We start from the raw sequence: 27,243 nt of genomic DNA, 5'->3' as shown, positions 1-27,243 counted from the left end.
AATTTTGTAGGCACGCATTACGGTTTTTATATAATTATCTCGAGTTATTTAAGTATTTGCGTCTGACAGACGCAACGACTCATGTTGATGAGCTGATGATGGAAGGTTAAACTCCTTAACGGTTAGGAGTTAGAGGAAGTTTCTTTAAACATCATATGCACGTATAGGTAGACCTTTAGTTGTATTCTTTCTGGTTATTCAGGTGAGCTGATGATGGAAGGTATAACTCCTTAACGGTTAGGAGGACACATTAAGTACCTACACCAAACCAATCAACTTATTACGTAACAAAATTTATCCATACCTGTAAAACAGTATACTGTGACAGGACAGGCTGACAGACCTGAATTTGGCACACATGTAGATAAGTTATCATAGGAGTGCACTAAGTAAGGATTTTTTGAAATTCCCATGGGAAAAGGAAATATTTAACATTGTCTGCTTCTTGGTTGTTTGGGGAATCTCTGGAAAAACTGAGCGGATTTAAAAAAAACTATTAGTAAAAGCTTTTTAAAAATCGATACCCGAAATAATAGGAGCCTGTTTCAATTCAATCGCGGACAGTGTGGTTTTCTCTTGAATTCACTTTATCCTGCGGGAACAATCCTATGCCGCGAGGTACGAAGTCGCGGGCAAAAGAAGCACGTGGGTTTTCTAAAATTACACCCCTGACCTAAAGATGTGAAACAGGGGTTTAAAGTTTGACGAATTATGATCATCTAGGTTGATTTTTAAATTCAAAAATTTGCAAATATAATCCTCCGAAAAATCAATTATGATACGAAAATAAAGATCATAGAAAGTAAATGATCTGTGTAACCCCAAATTTAACGCGAGCGAAGCCGCGGGCAACAGCTAGTATATTTATATTATCATGCGATCAGTCGGGGGACTATGAGCAGATGAGTTGCGTGATCGATGGCGTGTAGAGTTGGCTCCCCAGCGAGAGACCGCTCTATCTGTGGCTGAATCTTCATATTAGTTGATCCAGTTCTAGGATTCTGCGCCTCTTAAGACGTCTTATCTGGTCAGGCTCAGTGAGTAACCCTGCCAGCTGGTTAGGGTGGCATTCAATAATTATTATTAAATATACGAAGTGAAATGTGATTAGGTGAAATGCTACAAAAAAAATATGCTTTTTAGGTAAAGAACTAACAAATGCACTGGGGATTGCTTTATGTTTTTAGGGTTCCGTACCTCGAAAGGAAAAAACGGAACCCTTATAGGATCACTTTGTTGTCCGTCCGTCCGTCTGTCAAGACCCTTTTTCTCAGGCACGCGTGGAGGTATCAAGCTGAAATTTATATTGGAGCTGTGAAAAAATCAAACTTCTAAGCCAACGCAATCAAAAGATACAGCCGTTTATGCCGATAATTTTCGAAACTCGCAAGGGAATCAAAACCTACAGGGTATTTCCCGTGAACTCAGAATCTTGAAATTTGGTACGAAGCAACGTCTATAGCACAGATAAAGGAAAAATTGCGAAAACCGTAAATTTTTAGTTACATCATATAATAAAAATATTTATACGGAACCCTCGGCGCGCGAGTCCCACTCGTACTTGGCCGGTTTTTTGACAGTCATAATTGTTCGTTATAGCCTAAATTAAATAAAGATATGTTGACTTTGACCTTGAATTTGAATCTTAGAAGTCAATATTAAGCCACTCCCAGTGGTCAGATTGATGTGAAATTTGCTTAGTACAGTAATAACTAATCTGGTAGCAAAATTTTGGTATCCAGCCAGGATTGTCTCCGCTCCTCAACTGTCAAATAGGATGACAGTGCAAGTACAGTCAGCAAAAAGTTTTGGTTTTGTTAACAATATTTTTTTATAATGTCTTACCCCCTTATTCATAAACGACAATCAAACCTATTTTAGTTAAAATGCCGCTAAAATTCGTTTGTCCTTATCTGTCACTTCGACATTTGTATTTGTTAGAAAGGGACAAAGCATTTGTTAGTTAACATAGGCTTGTTAAGTTTTATGAATAAGGGGGTTAATCTTTCGTGATTTTCACTCATACCTTTTGTGTCTACTCGTGACCACGGCCACTGTAATGTTGCCGAAACGTCGAGGTAAATATTACTCGTGTGTGTTAGCGTGATAAGTGCTGTGCGTGGTATTTTGACTATGAATATTTTTTTAATACAAGCTTTTTGCTGACTGTACGTTTTGTTTTCTGTAATTGCATTGTCATCTAAACTTCATACATTTCTGTACCAAATTTCAAGTTGATGCTATTAAGCATTGAGGAGTTCCATCCTGCGGAGACGATCCTGGCTGGATCACCAGGATGTCAGTATCAGATTATTGTATTGTCACCAGAATTACAAAAGTTGCCTCAAGTCAATCCAACCACTGGAAGTGGGTCAAATTTGACTTGCAAGATTTGACCCATACATACTTTGCAAGTTAAATAAAAGCTTGTAAAGAGAGTTTGAATTCAATTTTTTTTAACAATAACTTATTTCCTTCTCGAAAGGTGGGCAACAGGTAGAAGCTGAGAAGACATCGCCGTCGAAGACGAAGAAGTTAGAAATAGCCAAGCCGAAGAATGAAATTAACATTGTGGAGTTGGAAGAGAGTTCCTCGGAGGATGGTATGTTTTTAAGTATTCCATATTCCTTAATCTGTTTGCATGCTAATGGATCTGGTAAAATATGCCACAGCTCATTCATTAGCGCTATAAGACCGATTTTACCATGTCTAAAGCAAAATAAACTATTTCATTTTTAACCCCTGACGCAAAAAGAGGGGTGTTATAAGTTTGACCGCTTGTGTGTGTGTCTTTGTTTCTGTCTGTGGCACCGTAGCTCTTAAAAGGGTGGACCGATTTAAATGCGGTTTTTAATTTGAAAGCAGGTTTTCTAGCGATGGTTCTTAGATAGGTTTTATCAAAATTGGTTCAGCCGTTTTTAACTTTGAATTGACAAAGTCGGGGGTTTTCCAACTTTTTGTTGGTTAGGTTATATTTCATTTTAAGGGGCTGTTTCACCATCCATTGATTAGTGTTAACTGGCGGTAAGGTGTGATGCCGTCTCTATTTGTTTTGTTCGAATAGACGGAGACGGCATCACATTTAACCGTCGGTTAACGCTAATCAATGGATGGTGAAACAGCCCCTAATAATGCCATCACAACCGATCAGTAGGGGTCATGAAAAATAAAACAGTTAAGAGACTGTGTCTGTGTACAAATTTTCATGAAACCCATATTACCCTCGATGTTATAAGTTTAACGCCAATGTCTGTCTGTCTGTGGCATCGCAGTTCTCAAACGGATAGACCGATTTCGATGCGGTATTTTTCCTTTCCTTGCTTGTTCTTAGCTATGTTTCATTAAATTCGGTTAAGCAGTTTTTGAGACATTGAACTTTTAAATGACAATGTCGGGGATTTTTCTACTTTTCTAACTTGGTTGGGTTATTAATTCTTGATTGTCTTTAAAACAGTAAGTTACAGTAACACAAAAACACACAGTACACACACATACACACAGTGCACAGTAGTAGTAAAGTTAACATATATCAAAAATAACACTATTCTGGTCCTTTTTATCAGATATCCAAGAGGTATCCAAGAACGCGCCGGAAGAGAAGTCGGATGTCACCACGGTGAACATACCGGACGAGGTGGAGGTCATGTCCGCTTCCGCCGGAACCACCTCGGAAATGCGGCACGGGGAGGGGGAGGTGGTCATAAGCGGTGTACCGAAGCCACCCCCACAGAAACTGGTGAGTTAGAGTCATCCCATCCTATTTATACACGTTCCACTGAATGAAAACATCGCGAGGGAACCTGCACAGACGTCTGCGAAGAAAATCAATGGTGTGTGTGATGTTCCCAATTAGCACTGCGCCCGCATGGGAACTACAGCCCAAGCTCTCTCATTCTCAGAGAAGGCCTGTGTCGAGGTGATGATGATGATGCTAAAGGGCTTTTTTTAGCCTAAGTTGATAAGTCTGTTTTGTTCTAGGCAAGACTGAATACAAGCGAGGTGACTATAAAGACCGCAGCAGCAACAACCGAGTCTCTCGTCATCCCTGAAGCTAAGGTATAAACCAAACCGACTAGACCAAACCAAACCAAACCACACCAAACCAAACCAAACCACACCACACATATCAAACCACACCAAATCACACTAAACCAAACCACACCATACCAAACCACACCAAACCAATCCACGTCAAACCAAACCACACACCACCAAACCACACCAAACCAAAGCACACCACACCATACCAAACCACACCTAACCAAACCACTCACTTACAATTTTTTTTTTAGATGTCAACCCCAGCCGCTTCGGACGGCAAGCCTAAGCTAGGGCTTGAAATATTCAGCTTGGACTCTGATGATGACGAAAAGCAAACAACCGGTAAGTTACAGGTACATTCACTAGAGCTGCATGAATCAATTGAATGAGTGAATGGTGTGAAGCACTTAATCTCTTCACCGCCACAAAACAAACGAAGTGATGTACTCGTGACGGTGACGTAAAACCAGCGACAAATCAACATTGGTTTGTTGGTCATTGCCATGTTGGCTGTCACGACTGGATGACTCTGGCGGTGAAGAGGTTGTATTTGGCCAAATGAAACATTTCGTCGCTACTTAAAAAAAAAAACAATTTTTCTGAGTGAACTTTATGAACATTATGTCAAGGTTCAATTTCTGCACGACCTTATTCCACCTGCTTCTTTCTTCCACATGTCGACCAGAAGTAGGCGGGGTCTCCACCCTTACGTTGTCAGTATTCCCAAAATCCGCACAAAGCGTTTTCGCTCTTCCCTCATCAACCGCACAGCAAAGGAGTGGAATTCCCTGCCTGCGACTGTTTCCTGAACACTACAATTTGACCGCTTTCAAGTCCAGGGCGAATGAGCATTTACTAGGCAAGCGTGCTCCATCGTAGGCCTCATCCTCGCTTTCCATCAGGCGTGATTGTGGCCAAACGCGAGCCTATTGGGAGGGTGCGAAGTACTAGGTGGGGGTAATGAAATCTATCGCAGCGCTCATAGTGGCCAAAAGAAGAAATAATCTAGGCTCTGTCGTCTGTCATACTCATATGAATCTGTCATTAACAAAGCAATTTGTATAGACTTTAACTACCTAATTTTAGTAATAGATGTTTGTGTTATGATGCGAGCTTGAATTATTGAACACTGTCCCTGTTTTGTTCTTAATTCCTCTACATCTCGGACACGTCCAGCAACAATTTTCCTTATAAAACGGTTTGTGGTTGACATTTTATATTAAGCAAAACCGGTCTTCAAAATGATACCCATTTGATCTGAAAACGATATTTAATTTATTACTACCGATTTAAGAACAATTATATAATTTTACTATTATCACAGAGTACATATATAACAGAGACACCACCTAGTACAAGCAAATGGTATCACCCTAATACTGGCTATTCAACTGGCTATTTTTCATTCCTTCGATTTTCCAATAGATGGCACCAGTGAGAACATAAATAACACGATACGTATTGCCATCTAGTTAGACACTAAGAATACGGTACACTGACAACAACCAACAAGCTCACCAACTGAGCCTAGACGACTAGAGATACGCATGATGTCTCTGTCTTATTTACGTCATTAGAAGAGAATGGCATGTTTCTCTCAAATAGTTTCGACGAATGTGAGCAAGCGCGGGGCAAGCCCAGCAAGCGCATTCCGGTTATTCGCCATCTAGCGTCACAATTGCAAAACACTACGAAAGCCTCATAGCTGAAATGTAGCCACATGTAGCCTATAGTTTCGTATTCTCAATAAATTATTTTTATGATGTTTCTTATCTTCAAATTAAGGAGTTGAATTAAAGTTGATGTGAAGTTGTGTTTATAAAATATGCTAGTCTTTATTTTAATCTTAATATGTCTACTTAATTCGGCTTATTCACATTTTATAATTTACAAATGTTAATAGTAGTGCCATCTATTGCTGTTTTTTTGTATTAAATATAGCTTGTAGGGATTGGTAGGCCATGCTATTATTCAAAGAAACCAATAAGATAGCTTTATCTTTTCGTTTTACAGTAAAAGTACAACTAAATATGAAGTAAACAAACCCTGACATAACGAAATAAAACACACTTTTTGAATAAAGTTATTTTTCTCAAACATGCTCGGAAATGTATGCGTTAATGTCACGAAATGGAGACATGAAGTTTCTCATTTATGGCTCCCTACCACCTCCCTACATAACTTCTTGGCCTAGGCCATGAAGTATGTATGAAAATCCATTATTGTCCGCTGCTCTAACTTTTTAAATTTGCTTACTAACATTAAACTGACAAAGGAAAAATTACGAACAGCCAATCACCACTACTCTGTAAGCATTTGCGATACTGCGATGCGATGCGATGCGATGGATGGATGGATGGATGGATGGATGGGACGGACGAACGGACGGATGGATGGATGGAAGGAAGGACGGACGGACGGACGGACTGATGGATGGATGGACGGACGAACGGATGGATGGATGGAAGGACGGACGGACGGACGGACGGACGGATGGATGGAAGGAAGGACGGACGGACGGACGGACGGATGGATGAATGGATGGATGGATGGATGGACGGATGGATGGACGGACGGATGGACGGACGGATGGATGGATAATGGAAGGACGGACGGACAGATGGATGGATGGATGGAAGGACGGACGGACGGACGGACAGATGGATGGATGGATGGATGGAAGGACGGACGGACGGACGGACGGATGGATGGATAGATGGAAGGACGGACGGACGGACGGACGGATGGATGGACGGATGGAAGGACGGACGGACGGACGGACGGATGGATGGATGGATGGATGGAAGGACGGACGGACGGACGGATGGATGGATGGAAGGACGGACGGACGGACGGACGGACGGATGGATGGATGGATGGATGGATGGATGGAAGGACGGACGGACGGATGGATGGATGGATGGATGAATGAAATATTTCCTCACATTGTTTGAGAAAAGCACTATACAAACCTCGGCCAGAACAGGGATTGCTGGACTCGTTTTATCCGGCCTCGTCTACGACTCGGCCGTCTACCCCGAACTCGTCCATCAATCCCCTACTTCATGGCCTCTGCAGTAATGTACTATTGTATTATAAATTAATACGTGATAGGTTTGATTTTTGTCACAATGTCGCGATGAAATTTCAAAACGTCATAGCATCAGAGCCAAAAAAGTTGCGGACGCTAGGTGGCGCTGATGTCGTGCACAGAGCCTATATTGTATAAAAAAAATACTAATTTTGAATACGAGATTTTCAAAGCAGTGACGATTTTTTTAATACTAGCTGTGGCCCGCGACTCCATCCGCGGAGGACTCGTTTAACACTATACTTGGTGTGGTTAGGTAATTAACTAAATGTAAACAAACTTCAACTGCCAGATTTGGCACATTCAAGGATTTTAAACATTTTAATTATCTATCATTGTAATACAAACTAGACTAGTGTATTATAATACAGAAATGGAAATGTTTAGATAGTTTAATGGGGGAATTTCAATATGAAAAACACCAATTGACGTTGTTTTGTTTACATTTAGTTAATAACCTAAACGTTTCAAGTATAGCTCCTACTGTTTTTCCCTTAGAACCGAAGCAGCTAACAGCAGTCGAGATAGAGAAGTGCATCAACCGCTGCATCAACGTGCAGTGTACCGGCGCCGGATCGGACACGCGGCCGGCGGGCGCGGCCGCCGTCGCCTATTACGGCGGCCGGCGCGGCGCCGTCTGCCGGCAATGCGACATGGCTGTCACTAGTCGAGGACTGGTCAGTCATCATTTTTTTAACCCCCGACGCAAAAAAAGGGGTGTTATAAGTTTGACGGCTATGTGTGTCTGTCTTTTTGTTGACTGTACCGTCTGTATCTACTTGCATGACATCTAAACTTCATTTCCGCATCAATTTCAAGTCGATGCCATTAACCAGCCAACCAGGTAGCGTTTTTTTTATTTGAAATCAGGTTTACTAAGCGTCGTCGGTGTCGGGGGACCGCTAAGGTTAATACTTTAAAAAATACAACATATGTACTTTAGTTTCCTGTTAACCTTAGCGGTCCCCCGACACCGGCGACGCTTAGTAAATGTGATTTCAAATTAAAAAAAAAACTGCATTCAAATTGGTCCACCCGTTTAAAAGCTACGGTGGTCAATGGTTAATGGCATCGACTTGAAATTTGATGCGGAAATGAAGTTAAGATGTCAATGCAAGTAGATACAGACGGTACAGTCAACAAAAAGTATGGGCAACAAAAGAGTTTTTATTAAAAACTCATTGATTCCAGTGCCGGTGTCCATACAAATCTGCCCGTAGTTTGACTCAAAACTTTCTTTTTCAGAGTCTAATAGAAGGCATCAAAGACTACACCCCTCTGCTCTCCCTCCACATGGGTCAGATTCGAGAGGAGCTGGTCGAGATATCCGACTCAGATTCCGAAGAAGAAATTACCCCCAAGACCACAGAAGAAGGCATAGGAGAGAAGGAGGCAGCGTAAGTATAAGAACAGTTTGGTTCTATACTACAAGCTTATCTTGCAATGTATGTATGTAAATCTTGCAACTTGAATTTGACTCTTCCAGTGATCGTATTGACTTGAAATTTGGTATACTTATGTAAAGGCACAGAGTATATATATAACAGAGACACCACCTAGTACAAGCAAATGGTATTACCCTAATACTGGCTATTCAACTGGCTATTTTTCTTTCCTTCGATTTTCCAATAGATGGCACCAGTGAGAACACAAATAACACGATACGTATTGCCATTTAGTGAGACACTAAGGATACGGTACACTGACAACAACCAACAAGCTCACCAACTGAGCCTAGATGACTAGAGATACGCATGTCTCTGTCTTATTTACGTCATTAGAAGAGAATGGCATGTTTCTCTCAAATAGTTTCGACGAATGTGAGCAAGCGCGGGGCAAGCCCTGCAAGCGCATTCCGGTTATTCGCCATCTAGCGTCACAATTGCAAAACACTACGAAAGCCTCATAGCTGAAATGTAGCCACATGTAGCCTCCTATACTTTCGTATTCTCAATTTATTATTTTTATGGTGTTTCTTATCTTCACATTAAGGAGTTGAATTAAGGTTGATGTGAAGTTGTGTTTATAAATATGCTAGTCTTTATTTTAATCTTAATATTTCTACTTAATTCCGCTTATTCACATTTTATAATTTACAAATGTTAATAGTAGTGCCATCTATTGCTGTTTTTTTGTATTAAATATACCTTGTAGGGATTGGTAGGCCATGGTAAAGGTGACAATATAATAATCTGGTAGTGACATCCTGGTTGTCCGGTCAGGATCGTCTCCGCATGACGGAACTCCTCAGGCGTTAGTGGCATCGACTTGAAATTTGAATCAAGAACAGTCAGCCAAAAAAAAACTTTAATACTGGGGTATAATAAAACTTTAAAACTATAATATTGGATTTGGAATCTTTTTGTGTTTTTTATTTCAATTCCAAATTTTTGTTACTTTTACGGTCATCCCGTAAAACCCATATCGAAAATACAAACTGAAATATAGATGCACAGATTAGGTTAGATGAGAATGCAAGTACAGTCAACACAAAGTACGTCAGCAAAAAAAAAACTGGTTTATGAATGACATTTTTACCAAAATTTATATATTTAGATAATCATGTTGTTTGCAGTTTCCTCGAAGTAGAACTGGCGGCAATGTTTAATAAGACTTGGAAGAAATACAGCATGGACGCGCGACTTAAGGGGGCCGAAAGCGAAATCAATCTAGAAGTCCTGAAACTAGAAGGTGAGTTCAAAAGTTCCAAAACACTTCAAATTTGGTATAGCTCTTATAGCACAGTCTGTGGCATCGTGGCTCTTAAACATATGGACTCATTTCATAACAACTCGCCGCTTGCATCGACTGATTGCCCGCAACTCTCTCGATGTCGTTAGTCCTGGAGGAGGGCCTGCCAACGCTTCGTCTTCCGGTTGTGGCCACTCGAGGAGTTTTCTCCCCCAATGGTTATCTGTTCTTCGAGCGATATGGCCCGCCCATTGCAAAAGAGCTTGTATTCAAATAGTAGATTGTACAACAAGGGCCATTTTACCCGAGACGTTTATATAGCCACCCGAGCCGGTACGGCGAGGGTGGATAGACACGTCGAGAGGAAAATGGGTTTAATGCTCGAGTTTTACACTGCTTTTCACTTCGATTGGGAGGAGATGAAATAGCAACAGTAACACCTTTTATTTTTCATGCATTGCTATATAATTAGATTTTTTTTAGTTTTGTTGATTGATTGTCAGTTTTATTAAAATTAACATTTATTCAAAAAATGTATAAGTAAACATTTTTTTGTTTGTGGCTGTTGACACATGATTGTCTTGGTCTTAAAAGAAGATTTTACTTTATGCACTAGAGCATAAAAAGGCATTTTATGTCGCCTAGATCCAGCATAAATACGAGGTTTACGAGCGTGACAAGTGAAAATCTTTTTATTTTTCATAGAGGAATGCAGCAAAATCAACACGATGCTGAACGAATGTCAAGTAGCAACAGACAAGCTTCGCAACGACTTGTACGATACGTTCTCCGGCGAAACCAACGAGCTGCCCGCCATTATGATATACGACACGCCCTCTAACACGGTAAGATTTTGAACCCATCTTATGGACAAAAATGTACCGTACCTACCCGGCGATAAAGATTGCACGTCATTGAAAACAGACAATTGGCTGCTTACGACGATTCCCGAACACTGGCGGCCGTCCATCAATTATCATATTTATTGAGTGACGTTTTATGTCCAATAAATACTGCACTTTATGAGCTTAATTAGTTTACGTCAAATTAATGACACGTAAACTTCGGATATCTAAAGAGAGCTGTTGCAACTACTAGAAACAGGATAGTTCCCGCTTTTTCCTAAAGATGCCATCGTAAAAATGTAAAATTGGTGGTTCAACAACTCTATATTATATATTTTCATCTAAATGCGCCCGAACGATTGACAAACGTCACATAAGTAGTGTGTCACAACGCTCTACGAAGCCGGAATTAGTCGAGTCTCTTTCCAAAGACTTTTTTTTTTATCGCCGGGTACGGTATATGTGTGCTTTTCTTCTTTCTCAATCCGACGTTCCCTTCAAAAAATATTGCGAATTTGAAAACGCGCCCCGGCTTTGCGCGTGTATAGTTTTTGGGAAATTAAGCTAGAAATGTGGGTAAAGTGCCCTTGATAAGAAACTTTTTTTTTATTGTGACTGTTCGTTTTTTTTTGCCGAATTGTCGGTTGATATCCGCCCATCTCTTTTTTTTTCAGTGGTCGGGCTTGGAAGATGCAATTATTGCTTTCGAAAATAAAGAGGTAAACATTCCGCTTTATTATTTTTGACAAGCCTTAACCCGCGGCTTCGCCCGCATTAGAAATAGCATAATGCCGTCTTAACTGAATTGTTTTACTTCTTACTTAATATTATAAACGCGAAAGTTTGTATGGATGGATGTTTGTTTGGATATATGTTCGTTACTCTTACACACAAAAACTACTGAACGAATTTGAATGAAATTTGGCACACAGGTAAGATTAACATATAGGCTACTTTTTATCCCGATATTCCCACGGGATAGGGATAAAATCTCGAAATAATAACCGCTGTTTAGAATCATGAAATTTGGTATGTAGGTAGCTGGACATTTGAAATAACATATAGGCTACTTTTTATCCCGATATTCCCACGGGATAGGGATAAAATCTCGAAATAACAACCGCTGGGCTTTGAGTCATGACATTTGGGATGTAGGTAGCTGGACGTCTGAAATAACACATAGCTACTTTTTATCCCGATATTTCCACGGGATACGGATAAAATCTTGAAATTTCAACCGCTGGGTTTAGAGTCTTGGAATTTTGGATAGCTGTTCTTAAACTTCCAAAGGGTGCCAACGGGACCCTATTACTGAGACTCCGCTGTCTGTCTGTCCGTCCGTCTGTCTGTCACAGGGCTCTATCTCATGAGCCGTAATAGCTAACTAGACACTCGAAATTTTCACAGATTATGTAATACCGTGGCCGCTATGACAACAAATACTAAAAACAGAATAATACAAATATTTAAGGGGGGCTCCCATACAGCAAACGTGTTTTTTTTTGCCGTTTTTTGCACGACATTATTAACGGTATTTTTTCGCCGGCCGTTGAAACAGAGTATAACTATAACGGCTCAAGAGATAGAGCCCAGTGATAGACCGACAGACAGACAGACAGATGGACAGACAGACAGCGGAGTTTCAGTAATAGGGTTCAATTTTGTCTTTGTACTTCCTCATCGTCGTATCTACCCGGATTGTATACAACAAATCAACACTCTACCGTACTTAACATAGAGATGATTCTAAAGCAATTTAATGGGCCAGATACGATGTTGTGAAAGTAAGCGGTCGATTTTTATATGTTGCATACAGACTCGTCAGAGCAAGCGGCGTTCGTCGATACCCGAGCCGCCGGCGAAAAGACCTGCTATCCCGCTCGGATACGCCCCGCTAGACAGTGACACCAATACAGCGCAAAACGTGAGTCCCTATTAAATACAAATCTGTTCACTCACGAAGGCGCGCCCCTTCGCAGCTAATTATCAATGTGTACGAGTAAACCTCGTACTTACGCGTTGTCTTAGTATCAGTGTGCGTGACTGACGGTACGCTTGCGACTGAGGACGCGTACGGGCTACGCACACATAAACTTGTCGCACGGATACGTTTAAAACTACAATTATAAAATGTGGAGGGGCGCGCCGATTCCGTTTCCGTTAAGTCGGAACTTCCGTTTCGGTTCCGGCTCCGTTACTTTTGAAACGGAAGTTATATCGAATGTCAATGCTTACCGCGGCAACTGGACATGAGCGCACATCAAAAACATACAGAGGGCTAATTATATTGTTGTTATGTAATGACAAGTCATGCCGGGCTTGCACGCTGTATTCCTAGGTTTACAATTTGTACGGATTAGAAAAAAAAAAACTTTTTTTTTTTCAGGAACCGAAGGCGGCCAGTGCTACTGATGTGGCCATGCAAAATGATGATGACGTAAGTTTAGATTGATTTGGTTTTTTTTTATTCGACTGGATGGAAAACGAGCAAGTGGGTCTCCTGATGGTAAGAGATCACCACCGCCCATAAACATCTGCAACACCAGGGGTATTGCAGACGCGTTGCCAACCTATAGGCCTAAGGTAAGATACCTCACGTGCCAGTAATTTCACCGGCTGTCTTACTCTCCACGCCGAAACACAACAGTGCAAGCCCTGCTGCTTCACGGCAGGATTAGCGAGCAAGAAGGATTAGAGAGCGAGTTTTTGGAATCTTTTTCTATTTTTTATTTCAATTCCAAATTTTTGTTACTTTTACGGTCATCCCGTAAAACCCATATCGAAAATACAAACTGAAATATGGAAGCATATCCAATCTTAATTTGATTGCTTAATAACGACATCTCTTGTCCGGGTGAGCGGTTAGCTCTAATGGAGTGCTGAAAGTTTCTCGATGAGGGCTACAGCATAGATGTCGCTAGTGTCGCTGCTTAAGTGACTAAATAAGAAAACAAACAAGCTGAGATATGTAGTGCATAGGAGAAATTCGTGTCTGTACCACTGTCCAGCGGTGGTGTAGCGGTATAGCACGCGGCACGGAATGCCGAGGACCTGGGTTCGATTCCCAGCGCTGGTCTTATTTTTCTGGCTTTTCTATGCATCTTTATTTCAGTTTGTATTTTCGATTTAGATTGACTGTTCATGATTCTTCGAACTACACATGGTCCTTGAAACCGGTCATGGTCCTTCGAACGACACATGTTTCTTTGAACTTACGAATGGGGAATGTATTAAAATTTTAGAAACACTTGAAACTTTTTTTATCAATAGCCTTTTAAACCTAACCTTCCTAATTAACGGAAAAAACTGATTTTTAAGTAGCATCAATTAATTTTAAGAAATTAGACTTTTCTTTACCACCAAATTACGATAGTCCGGTTAGTTACGGGTTGTTCCATAGCTCGGAACAAAAAAGTTTTTTTTTATAATTAATTGATGCTACTTAAAAATCGGATATTTTTTTCTGTTCATTAGATAGGTTATTCCAATCGATAAATAAAAATTTCAAGCGTTTCTAAAATTTTCACCCATTCCCCATTACGCATGGCCCCTCAAACGATTGTTGCAACACTGATGACTTTGTCCTCGAACAACTTATGCCCGTTCGAACAACGCACGGTCCTTCAAACCACACATGATCCTTCGAACCGGACTTGGAACCACACAAGAGCTTTCGAACTGGACTTGGTCCTTAGTCCTTCTAAACACACGTGTTCCTTCAAACCGGACATGGTCCTTCGAACCGAATATTTTCCAGAACTCGGACATATCGGTGGTGAAGCTGTCGGCGGAGGCGGCGCCGGCGGACCTGCCGCTGCCCGGCACGATGACGCGGCCGCCGCTCCGGCCCCAAATGATCGTGTACGCGATGCGGAACGCGTTCGGGTCCTGGTCGCGGGCCCGTATAATGGACGTGCAGCCTAAAGTCAACGTGAGTATGAAAGAATAGTTGATTGTGCAACTAGTGCATAAAATGCGTTATTTTACCCTAGACATTTGTATTCACTCGAGCCGCAGGCGAGGGTTGATAGTTGAGTCGACGGTAAAATGACTGATAATGAAATCCACGATGTTTATTTTTTTGGAAATTCCCATGGGAAAGTAAATCCCGGAATATCAATTCAACTGTTGTTTTTAATGGCTTACGCGTGCGAAGCCGCGAGTAAACACCAGTGTTAACATGTTTAATGACACGTTTAATATCAACAGGGCCAATTCACGATGTGCCGAGTCAAGTTTGAGCATAAAGTGAAGAATCCCACGAAGACGTTGCAAGCGCGCTGCCTCGCTTACGAGCACCCCTCGGACGTCAGGATGACTATCGGTGAGTTTCAGAAGTCTCACAGAGGCTTACAATGTAATACAATAATCGATTTAGAATACCCTAGATACCCCACTAACGCTTAAAATGTGTCTTGCTACAACTTTCTTGCAGGTGGTAGGACCTAGTGCAAGGTCCGCCCGGATTGCTACCACCATCTTGCTCGCTAATCCTGCCGTGAAGCAGCAGTGCTTGCACTGTTGTGTTTCGGCGTGGAGAGTAAGACAGCCGGTGAAATTACTGGCACTTGAGGTATCTCATCTCAGCCCTCTAGGTTGGCAACGCATCTGTAAAACCCCTGGTGTTGCAGATGTTTATGGGCGGTGGTGATCTCTTACCATCAGGAGACCCACTTGCTCGTTTGTCGAATAAAAAAATAAAAAATAAAAAAAACTGCTTAAACGCCTTCTAAGCACAGTTGCGCTGTCAGTGATGCGTGCTTCGTTATCGGATGCAACATGCCGAAGTGCTCCGTAAAACGTGCAAAAATAATACATTAACGACGTTGAAAAAGGATTCCATATCATATTTTCGGTTAATAGTTTTATAATGTAGTTAAATTGTAGCAAAATACGCCTTCAAACTCATCAAAAACGTTATTGTTTTAAATTAATTTCAATAAGTACCTATCTTCATTTATAAAAGCCGTCAATTTGTTACGATTGTTACGCGGCGTAAACTGAATTCGACTCAATAGGGATTGACTCAAGGTATAGTATTGTTTAAAATAATCTTGCCTACGACCGAAAGCGCGATGGTCTTATTTTGTAATGTTATAACCGCCAATCGCGCGCACTCGAAATTACACCTTAAAAAAGCGGTACGGTAACTAGACAGGTGCACAGTAAAATGAGAACGGCCGAAGTATATTAAGATTTTTTAAGGTAAGCCAGAGCGATCTCTTCCAGGCAACCTTTACAATTGTCAGAAGTAAGGAGTAGATTTTAGCAAGTAGTGCAACTTACCGATTAGAGCAAGAATACATAAAACTAAGCAAAAAAAGCTTAAATAAGTTTTTATGAAAATAGTAGATTGTACAACAAGAGCATAAAACGAGCCATTTTATCCAAGACGTTCACATAACCACCAAAGCCGGTATCGCGAGGGTGGATAGATACGTCGAGGGGGAAATGGGTTTAATGCTCGAGTTTTACACTCTGCTTTTAACTTAGATTGCGAGGAAATGAGATAGCAACAGTGGAAACAATTGTTCACTTTCTTTGTACCTTTTATTTTTCATGCATTATTTTAGTTTTATTGATTTATTTTGATTTTTAGTTTTATATAAATTAAAAAATATGTAGAAACTTTTTTGTTTGTGGCTGTTGACACCTGATTCCCTTGGTCTTAGACGAAAGTTTTACTTTATGCACTAGAGCATAAAAAGTCATTTTATGTCGCCTAGATCCAGCATAAACACGAACTTTACGAGCATGGGAAGTGAAAATTTCATTTTTGATACAAGCTCTTTTGCTGACTTTGATAAGCACAGTCTGCAAAAAAGCTTGTAATTAAAATGTTTTTTTTACCAAAAACTTATTTCCGAACCGGTGGTAGATTTTTGACATTCATAAATGTTTGTTATAATCTAAATTGAGTAAAGATACTTTGACTGATGTTTTTTCAACTGTTTATTTTGTTCTTTATCTTAGGTACCAGGCTGATTGCTCTATTCAAGGACAACGACAACAAAAGGGAGTCCTACTATTCCGGCATAGTGGCGGAAATACCGAACCCCGTCAACAATTACCGGTCAGTTCATAATATACTATTATTTACTCGCGGCTTCGCACGTTTAAATCATCATTTCCGGCAGTCGAATTGCAATTCAGAGGTTTACAGAATAAGGAATATGCATGGAACACAAATTATCTCTTAAGAGCGTTTATACATGCTGAGCTGGCAACGTTGCATTTTTGTTAGTTTTTCTCGATTATTCCATAAAAACAGGATGAAAATTAAAAATGTGGTCTGATAGAACTCGCTCTTAAATGGGTCGATCAACATTTTCTTGTTGCTATAGTTATGTCTCCTGGGTCACTCTTTAAACCGTAAGATTATAGGAATAAAATTTCACTTATGTGGTAGTTTTAAACCCCTTCTATAATTGGTCATAAGCATGTTAGTGTAATGTGACACAACATTTCTTCTATTAAATTGTACTGCTTTTGTCCCTTCACTAACGGGACAGAATAACAACAAGATATAGTTTCCACTCAATTATAATTTAACTTGAAATAAATTCGGAGAATAAAACGAAGAACACAAAAATAATCTCAGTCTCTTTTTAACTGTTGATTGACTCTTTTAATTTTTTTTTACCATAACTTTGTTATCGATTTTTTTTTTATATTTTGTTTATTTTCCAGATATCTTGTGTTCTTTGACGATGGATACGCCCAGTACGTGCAACACTCGGCCACCCGGCTCGTGTGTGAGTGCGCGCCGCTTGTATGGGACGAGGTAGGACGGCCAAGCGCAAGTCGGACGATCCTTAAAGCCCAAAGGCGGCGGATCCCTGCTTTTGCCTACTTGTTTTTATTTTTTTTAATTCTTTATTAGGTACATCCGTTCTCGAGGCAATTCGTGAGAGAGTATCTATGCTCGTATCCTGAACGACCAATGGTGAGAGTGCACGCCGGCCAGAGCATCAGGACTGAATACAATGGTGAGGAGCAACTAGATACCGCATTTCACTTAGACTTAGATTAGACTAATGTTTACCCGCGACTTCGCTCTCGTAAATCATTAGATAGAGCAATTTAATTGAAATTTCGGGAAGTTACATAATTCCCGTGGCTATTTCCGAAAATTACATCGTGGATTTCATGGACATTTCAATAAAAAGGACCATGCCAAATTTCATGACTCTAAGCCCAGCGGTTGTTAATTAGAGATTTTATCCCTATCCCGTGGGAATATCGGGATAAAATATAGGTTATATGTTATTCGAGACGTCCTTACTTACACACCAAATTTCATCCAAATCCGTCCAGACGTTTTAGGGCCAATCAACTTTTTTACCGACACTAATCTGTCCGCGACATTTTTCAAACAATTGCAGGTTTTGTAATGTAATGCCATCCTGCGTAAGTTCAACCTATTAAACCGTGAAATATCTTGTTGGAAGTACGATTTTTGGTAACGCAGGAGACGCCCAAAGTGTCGGTAAAATAGTTGATTGGTCCTTTAGCGTGAAGGACTAACAAACATACACACACACACATACAAACTTTCTCATTTATAATATTAGAAGGATAAATAAATGTCTTTCGCAGGCAAATGGTGGGACTCCAAGGTGCTACAAGTGGATGCGTCGCTGGTGCAAGTGCACTTTGACAAAGAGAACAGGACGGAGTGGATATACCGGGGGTCTACCCGTCTCGCTCCGTTATACTGGGAGCTGCAGGCTGCCGAGAGGCAGCGGGCCAGGCCGTTGCCGAGGGCGCAGCCTGGGAGGAGGGTGAGTGTACTGACACATAACAAGCCGGGTGATAGTAATATAAGATTGGTTTTTTGGAATCTTTTTGTATTTTTTATTTCAATTCCAAATTTTTACTTTTACGGTCATCCCGTAAAACCTAAATTGAAAATACAAACTGAAATAAAGATGCACAGAAAAAACAGAAAAATAAGACCATCACTGGGAATCGAACCCAGGTCCTCGCAGGTTGACCATCAGTGGTGTAGCGGTATAGCACGCGGTACGGATTACCGAGGACCTGGGTTCGATTCCCAGTGATGGTCTTATTTTTCTGTTTTTTCTATGCATCTTTATTTCAGTTTGTATTTTCGATAGTAATATAGTCAAAAGAAAAAACCTAACCATAAAAATTTCATTTTCAATAGGTTCAAGCTTTTATTGCTAACTGTACCTACAATCCGTGAGCTCTTAGAAAAACCTTCGCACACGAAGGGTTCCGTACCATTATATAGCCGCTTTATAACACACGTTGGCATGATAACTTAGACGATCGAATGAGACGAATGTAACGATCTAAAATGCGAAAACTTGACGTGAGCTCACTAAACTTGCAAAATAAATGTCAGCCAAAATTAAATAACGCGCATGCGCACTTTAGCACAGGACACAGTTAGGACTCAGGGACACAGTTTCCATTTTTATGACGCAGTTACAATTCCTGACTTATTATTTATACGTAGATGGTAGTAAGTATATCAAACTTTCAAGGAAAACTATAGCGGCTAATAACACCATTAGACTTTAGCAATAAACGGCAAAAAATTCAACCAACTCTGACGAAACTGAAAATATAACAAAACAATAAGGCCGTGCATGAATTTCGTCACTGACCCACTGATGGTTGACGTTTGTCCGCAGTTCAACATGCCGTACGTGGAATACACGCGTTCGGACGAGACCGCGCCGCCCGCCGTTGCTCCCAGCCCCGCCCAGATAGAGGTCAGTATCATTAATAGACCAAGAGCCAGCGACAGCCAGACCCTAGTTATTGTATTAGAGCTGAAAGGTTTTTTATACATGGTACCATCAGCCAAATATGTGGTCTACCACCCTAAAGCTGATAATCGTTTGCATGTCATAAAACAATAATGCCAATAGACGTGTCTGTCAACTTGAAAGTTCGACTTTAGCGACATATTCATTTGATAGGAACTTGTTTAAAAATTGGTAGACCACTTATTTGGCTGATGGTACTAACCCGTGAGGTGTCGGGTTAGAATAACACCTCTCCATTTCTTCCGTGGATGTCGTAAGAGGCGACTGAGGATAGGTTAAGGTATACCGTAGGCGACAGGCTAGCAACCTGTCACTATTGTACCGTTTTTGTCAAACTTAAAACCTAAAATTGCTAAAAGTGGCTCAACGTTTCGTGTGCTCTGCCTACCCCATTTAGGTATACAGGCGTGATGTTTGTGTGAGTATTAAAGCAGCGATTGCCCCAGAGATGTGCGAAGATGTGTTCCGAGGAATATGTCTATCATTAACCAATAGAAACTCTTCATTTACCTCGGCTCGTTCCGTGTAGCTGTTTCCACCAGAGATGTGCTGTGCGAGGATGTGTAAAAGAAGCGTTCCTATTGGTTGGAAAAACATCCCTTGCAACACATCCTCGCACATTATTGGTGTGCTAAAACAGGTAAGAATGAAAAGGCCAGTGTCTTATTAACCCTTAATTTGAGAGGCGATTTAGCGACCGCATGCATTGATTTGGAAATTCTACCTTATTCATTTACAGCCTTATTCATAAAAAGTTAGAGCCTCCTTGAAGGCTCCTTGAAGGCCGATGCTAAAAAACATGATTCATAAACGTCTGTTAGCGCTAATCAGTCGATCAAGGCTCTGCTAAAGTTAGAGGACCGTAGACCCTCCTTTATCTCTCTGCTAAGTGACAAAATGGCCGCCACAAGTTTGAACAGCTGACTTTGACTAGAGCAAAAAACCATAGGTACCGAAGATATTTATAGTGAAGGCAGGGCTACGCAGATTAAAAAAAAACAGGAAAAATTATTTTCAGGAATTTGTATTTAAAAATCCTCTAAATTAGCAACAATAAATTAACAATAAATATGAAAAAAAAATAAAGATGATTAACATAATTATGGCTTTTTGCACAACATAAACATGCGGATCGGAAATGGCGGGAAAACAAACATCTCGCTTTTTATTTTTTTCCTGGTAATTTGCTGTCACTGCTGTCAATTTTTTTTTTTAATTATCGATTAGGCCATTTTTTGTCTTTGATTTGTCAAGGTGGCCAACATAACGCGTCTAATCCGTCTATCAGCAGCTCAACAACTAGCAGACTGCTAGCAAGTGTTTATGAATCATACTTCTTGACAACCGTCTAACAAGCTTAATCAGTCTGCTAAGTAACAGACCGATCAAACCTCAATTAAGGATTTTTTATGAATAAGGCTGTTAGTAATTAGTTGCAATATTCATTGTAATTATTGAAAATACTACTAGCTTTAAAAACATCCTTTGCTAGGTATGTATTCGATAGCTGCTTTTGATTCTGTGATAGTGTGTTCCAATAAATTGGGCCTTATAATGGGTTAGTGGACCAAGAGCCAGAGACAGCCATACCTAAGTATGTATGTATGTATGTAAACTCTTTATTGTACAAAATAAGTAAACAAATACAGATGACAAACAATGAAATATATGTACAAAGGCGAACTTATTCCTTTAAGAGTTCTCTACCAGTCAACTTTTGAGTGGATGAGAGGAGCATTTACTAAGTAATTGTATGAAAGCTGCAAGTTTTTTTATATATGGTACTTACACAAGTAGGAACAAAGAGGTCAGTATTTTATTAATTGAATGTTAGTAAACGCAGGTAAGAACGATACCCAACTATGGAATTTAAGTATTGGAAGCTATGTACACTTTATACTTAGGAGTGACGTCACTGGCTCCCACTCTCGAACCACCTTTTGTAATTTATTTTGTTTGATTGCAAATAAACCCTCGACTTTGTCACTTCAAAGTTCAATATCTCAAAAACGACAGAACTATCTAATAACCATCGCTAGAAAACCTGCTTTCAAATAAAAAAACAGCATTCAAATCGGTCCACCCGTTTATGAGCTACGGTGCCACAGACACACACAGCGGTCAAACTTATAACACCCCTGTTTTTGCGTAGGGGGTTAAAAAGGAAAAATACTAGTTCCATATTTTCTGATATTCTAATTCATAGACTGAATAGTTTTTTTTTTAAGTAGGCACCTTGTCCTGTGATATTTTATTATTATTATTATTTAAATTATCAGGCAGGCAGTTGAAAGCAACCGATATGTGTATCTAGCTCTAGCTGTTCCTTGATCTAGTATTAAGTATTCATTTTATAATCAATACTATCTTCAATATATGACAACAGCAAGACATCCGGCGGCAGCGAGCGGTGGCCAAGAAGTCAACGGCCGCGGCGCCCCCCCCGCCGCCCGCGCCCTCGCCGCCCGACGGCATCGCCAGCCGCGTCGTCGTGAGTACCCATACACACACCAAGCACACACACACACACAAAGAGAGAGAGAGAGACTCTTACTCTTAAACACTCATAACATTAATACGCACGCACACAAACACAAAATGTTAATACGCACACTCATAACACTAATACGCACACAAACACACGCAAATACACTCATAACACTAATAAACACACAAACACTCATAATACGCATACACCCAGACAGGCACATATATTTGTTTCCCTCCCTCTTCAGGATCAGTGGGGTCGGACTGTAGTTCCCACGCCGGTACAGTGCGGATCGGGATTCACACATCAACACAACATATATCAAAAATTTCGTATAATACTATGATGTTCACTCAATAAATACAATAATGCACATGTAATATGTTCCAGTTCTACACCCCCAAGAACGCCATTAAGCCGCATAAGATGGTGCCCCACACTTGCGGTGCTCGCTGCCGGCGGACGGACGTCCTAGCTTTGAAGGATCTCAGGACGTACAATCCGCTGACTAAACCGCTACTTAGCGGCTGGGAGAGGTACGTAAAGGCTCCGTTTACACCAGAGATGTGCGAGGAATCTGTTTTTCATGAACCAATAGAAACGCCAAAAGCTCGTCTGACTGTGCATAGAGGGGTGCTCACAGATATAGATTACACTAGATTACGCAAATGCATCTACTTCGCGTGTCCGAACCCCGACCAAACGTCGGGGTTGGCCCCATACAAAGACTGGCCGCTAACTGACTAATCATGACTAGTGACTGACTCGAGCCAGACGGCGCGGGCGGGCGGCGCATTTGAATCGATTTTGCGCGGACATCGGGGAATTCACATCGCTAATTCGCTCTTGAGACGTCACAGTAGATATAAAATAGTGACACGGTTGGTTTTCATACAGATTGAGGTGTTTGCGTTATCTAGTGTAATCTATATCTGTGGGGGTGCTGGTACCAACACTCGTGTATGGAAGTAAAAGTTGGGTGTGGCAGGAAAGGCATCAGAGTAGAATAAATGCGGTAGAAATGAGAGCGTTAAGAAGTATGTTAGGTGTGAAATTGAGTGACAGAATTAGAAATAGTGCGATAAGGGAACGCTGTGGTGTAAATGAAGGTTGAGAAAAGGATGCTTGGATGGTGTTGGCAATTCTCGCCCTGAGAACTGCCGGTGGGTTGTTTTGAACTGATGTGCGTGCGCTGCGCACCCTGCTTCGCTTACGTTAATACTTAGACCAAACCGCTGGCCTCGCGGGTTCGATGGGCAGACCGCGCCTTGGTCGTCGCTGATTGATGATGATGCCGATGTGAAGTCAGACCCTCTCCCGAGCCCCTGGGATCGGTCTGGACAGCTGCCGCCTCCTGTAGCCAGCTGCCGCCGGTGTCTTGTGAAGGGTTGAGGTTATGACGAAGAAATTAAACGGCTATTACGTTCACCACTATATTTTCGCGTTACTGACACCGTACAAATGCTTATTTCTATAAATATGATTGAGATGACCTTAGATTAAATGACACAAAATTGACACTGAGAGCTCCGCTCTGACCCCGAGACCATTATTGACGTCCAACGTCTCTCAGTGATTTTGAATGACTGCCCGGTCGAATGAGTGACCGGTCCATTGACATACATAGGCTGTCAAAAACAATAAAAATGATTTAAGGGTCCATCACACATTCCTGTAAAGTGACTTCTACACGACCCGACCTACTATGTTACGTTTTGCGTAAACAGATGGTTTGGGCATGTTGAGAGAATGAATGAAAACAGATTGACTAAGCAGATCTATAAGACGAGCGTGAATGGGAACGTTGGGAGAGGAAGGCCTAGACGAACGTACCACGATCAAATCGGGGACGTTCTGAAGAAAGGTCGGGTCAGGAGTACTCTAAACCGACGTGCATGCATGAAAAGATTGATGAATGTAGAGGAAGCGAGAGTTGTATGCCAGGATCGTAGCAAGTGGAAGGATGTAGTCTCTGCCTACCCCGTTGGGAAAGAGGCGTGATTTTATGTATGTATACGGCTCAGCTGTTTCCAACAGAGATGTGCTGTGCGATGATAGGTAAATGAAGCGTTTCTATTGGTTCATGACAAACACATTCATCGCAACACATCCTTGGACATCTCTGGTGGAAATGAAACCTAAAATCTGGTCAGACATTTTTGAGATATCGTGTCGAAGGCGACAGCTCTAGTTTCCTCCAATTATACTCATACCATGGCCTACCAACTCCTACAAGCTATTTTTAATACTAAAAAACAGCAATAGATGGCACTACCATTAATATTTGTAAATTATAAAATGTGAATAAGCCGAATTAAGTAGAAATATTGAGATTAAAATAAAGACTAGCATATTTTATAAACACAACTTCACATCAACCTTAATTCAACTCCTTAACTTGAAGATAAAAAAACACATAAATTGAGAATACGAAAGTATAGGCTACATGTGGCTGCATTTCAGCTATGAGGTTTTCGTAGTGTTTTGCAATTGTGACGCTAGATGGCGAATAACCGGAATGCGCTTGCTGGGCTTGCCCCGCGCTTGCACACATTCATCGAAACTATTTGAGAGAAACATGCCATTTTCTTCTAACGACGTAAATAAGACATAGACATCATGCGTATTTCTACTCGTCTAGGCTCAGTTGGTGAGCTTGTTGGTTGTTGTCAGTGTACCGTATTCTTACTGGGTCACTAGATGGCAATACGTATAGTGTTGTGTTCTCACTGGTGCCATCTATTGGAAAATCGAAGGAAAGAAAAATAGCCAGTTGAATAGCCAGTATTAGGGTGATACCATTTGCTTTTACAGTCACCAGCACCAATATCTGACACAACAAGCGTGCATAAACATCTGATACGACTCTATTTCTAGGGACGGAAGGACGTGTCAGATATTTTTGCACGCTCCGCTGTGGCAGATACTAATGCTGGTGACTGTACTAAGTGGTGTCTCTGTTATATTATCTACTTTGTGCTCATACTAATACTATTCTGTTTTCATTGTACCTACAGACAAATAGTGAAGTTCAAATGGTCAAGATCTGTTATGTACCGCGCGCCCTGCGGCCGCCGGCTGCGAAATTACGAAGAACTGCATCGCTACCTGCAAGTGACCGGGAGCGATATGCCCGTCGATCTGTTCGACTTTGGCGCCAACACGCACTGCCTCGCCGAGTTTGTGCTTACAAAGTGCCGAATAAGCAAGAAGGTTCAAATAAGTTTCTAGTTGGTAGCGTTAGTATCACAGCTTGGTACTAGATGGCGCTAAGTGCAACGACGGGTAGCGATATTGCGTCGCCGACTTGATGCTAGTATGGTGACGTAATAGTGAGCTTGCTACTAGATCCCGCTACCTGCAGATGTGTTCGCTGTTCGACTTTGGACCTATTACGCACTGCCTCGCCGAGTTGTGCTTACCAAATGCCGGATCAGCAAAAAGGTAAGGAAATAAGTTGCAAGTTCTTACAGCGTGATACTAGATGGCGCTGCAGATCTATTCGACTTTTGCCCCAACACGCACTGCCTCGCCGAGTTTGTGCTTACGATGTGCCGGATCAGCAAGGTGACGTAATATGGTTACCAGTTAGTACTGCAGCTTGATACTAGATGGCGCTAAATGCAGATGGATATTTTCGACACACAATACACACACACACGCTATCCTTCGTGCTTACCAAGCCTAGCGAAAAAGCGGCACGGCCGTACGTGCCGACAGATCGTCTCAAAACCCTTTAACTACCAGCACTTGCTAGTAGATGGCGCTAGTGTGTAGTAACACCATCTCTGTAACAGGACTTGTCACACGGCAAAGAGAACGTCCCCGTGCCGTGCGTGAACTACTACGACGACTCGCTGCCGGAGTTCTGTTCGTACAACACCGAGCGCACGCCCACAGCTGGGGTGCCGCTCAACTTGGACCCTGAGTTCCTGTGCGGGTGCGACTGTACGGACGACTGTGCTGTAAGTATCTACCCGCCCCGCAACATCATAATGTCGCGTATGAATTCGTCACTAGAGGCGCTAGTGTAGCGTGAGGTCTCCGAAATGTCAAATCTCATAGTTTTGGGTGAGCTACGCGGGTTTATTTATAATTAGAATAATTTTATGAATATTTTGCAATATCTGAAATTAATTATGGCAAATATGCGTTCCGGTGCAATGAATGTCTGTGTTTTGAGACAGTTTTGTCTTTCGGAAACCTTTGTCCTTCCTTTTTCCGAACAAAACGGGACTATGCAACACTGTGGCATGCTCGATATTTTTTATGGTACGGTTTTAAGGTGTATTTAATGTGATTTAATCTAAACTTTTTTTCCACGCCCGTAATAACAGACTTTGAAAGCCATACTTAAAAACCTCACGCAACAGTGCGCCATCTAGTGAGACAAAAAACTATATCCCTCACTGTCGAAGTGGCGCAGGCTGCATTTATATTCGCCTTAAGTAGACACAGTTGTCACTAAATTGTTCATTACTGTTTATTATAATGGATGCTATTTTAATTTTATTTCGATGAGTATTATTTAAATTATTTAAATGTTTTTAAGTAAGTACCCACTTTTAAGAATCTGAATATTTACACGCCGCGATAGCGACAGAATACCACTTACTGTTATAATATCTACTCTGCCTACCATGTTCTTGGTGAATAAAAAAATTGTTTGTTTGTGTGTTCAATATGGCCTCGGCGAAAAAAAATGGCGGGGGAATTAAAAAAGAAATTGTATTGTAACAATGTTGTGCATGTATCAAATGAAAGCTTAAATTAGCACATTCTAAATATAGACTGTTTATAATAATTTTAAGCTATCATTTCACAAAATATCAACAAAATTAAAAAAAAATTGTGATCTAGAATTTGTTTAGTTACTTAAAGTTCAACAGTCGGAACCCATCACCGAGAGTTTTACAGCTGATTACGACTTTGAATGGGTCCCAACCACAAAACACAGATAGTCCCAACTGTTAGACTTAAGGCTACCCGAGGTTTTCATCGAGTTTTGAATCGTATCTCCTACTTTTGCACTACAGATAGAATTATAACTCAAACGGCTATCGGTTCTCCAATCTTTTATCTCCATTTTTGTCTACCGGATTTTGAAAAAAAACTAATACTTAATTTTGTATGATTTTTTTAAACATTGTCTGAAAAAACACTTATTTCGTATCTCTATTGACGTGAAAGATCTAACATATACGAAATCTACATATTTGGGTTCGTCTTTGACGTCTCTAAAAACTGGTCGAGGGTTTTCCAATTTTTTTAGGGTTTTCCAAACCA

At 41.0% G+C, this 27,243-nt stretch overlaps 1 protein-coding gene across 1 annotated transcript in view; it reads left to right on the top strand.

Annotated features, from left to right (window-relative positions):
- Positions 1-27,243, top strand: part of LOC141443753 (uncharacterized) — a 48,614-nt gene that overhangs the window by 14,557 nt on the left and 6,814 nt on the right. Inside the window, exons 6-27 of the mRNA XM_074109103.1 lie at positions 2,486-2,602; positions 3,564-3,736; positions 3,979-4,056; positions 4,293-4,383; positions 7,631-7,809; positions 8,378-8,529; positions 9,708-9,823; positions 10,529-10,668; positions 11,343-11,387; positions 12,485-12,592; positions 13,055-13,105; positions 14,426-14,599; positions 14,878-14,992; positions 16,642-16,741; positions 17,359-17,452; positions 17,552-17,657; positions 18,268-18,452; positions 19,332-19,412; positions 21,856-21,960; positions 22,348-22,493; positions 24,975-25,170; positions 25,755-25,922. Of these exons, the coding sequence (XP_073965204.1) occupies positions 2,486-2,602; positions 3,564-3,736; positions 3,979-4,056; positions 4,293-4,383; positions 7,631-7,809; positions 8,378-8,529; positions 9,708-9,823; positions 10,529-10,668; positions 11,343-11,387; positions 12,485-12,592; positions 13,055-13,105; positions 14,426-14,599; positions 14,878-14,992; positions 16,642-16,741; positions 17,359-17,452; positions 17,552-17,657; positions 18,268-18,452; positions 19,332-19,412; positions 21,856-21,960; positions 22,348-22,493; positions 24,975-25,170; positions 25,755-25,922 (2,720 nt within the window). The remainder of the gene's footprint in view (positions 1-2,485; positions 2,603-3,563; positions 3,737-3,978; positions 4,057-4,292; positions 4,384-7,630; positions 7,810-8,377; positions 8,530-9,707; positions 9,824-10,528; positions 10,669-11,342; positions 11,388-12,484; positions 12,593-13,054; positions 13,106-14,425; positions 14,600-14,877; positions 14,993-16,641; positions 16,742-17,358; positions 17,453-17,551; positions 17,658-18,267; positions 18,453-19,331; positions 19,413-21,855; positions 21,961-22,347; positions 22,494-24,974; positions 25,171-25,754; positions 25,923-27,243) is intronic.

This window comes from Choristoneura fumiferana, chromosome 28 (assembly GCF_025370935.1).
Source record: "Choristoneura fumiferana chromosome 28, NRCan_CFum_1, whole genome shotgun sequence".
In the NCBI taxonomy this organism is placed as follows: Eukaryota; Metazoa; Arthropoda; class Insecta; order Lepidoptera; family Tortricidae; genus Choristoneura; species Choristoneura fumiferana.
The sequence above is the reverse complement of the archived record's forward strand: the minus strand, read 5'-3'. Positions and strand labels throughout refer to the sequence as shown.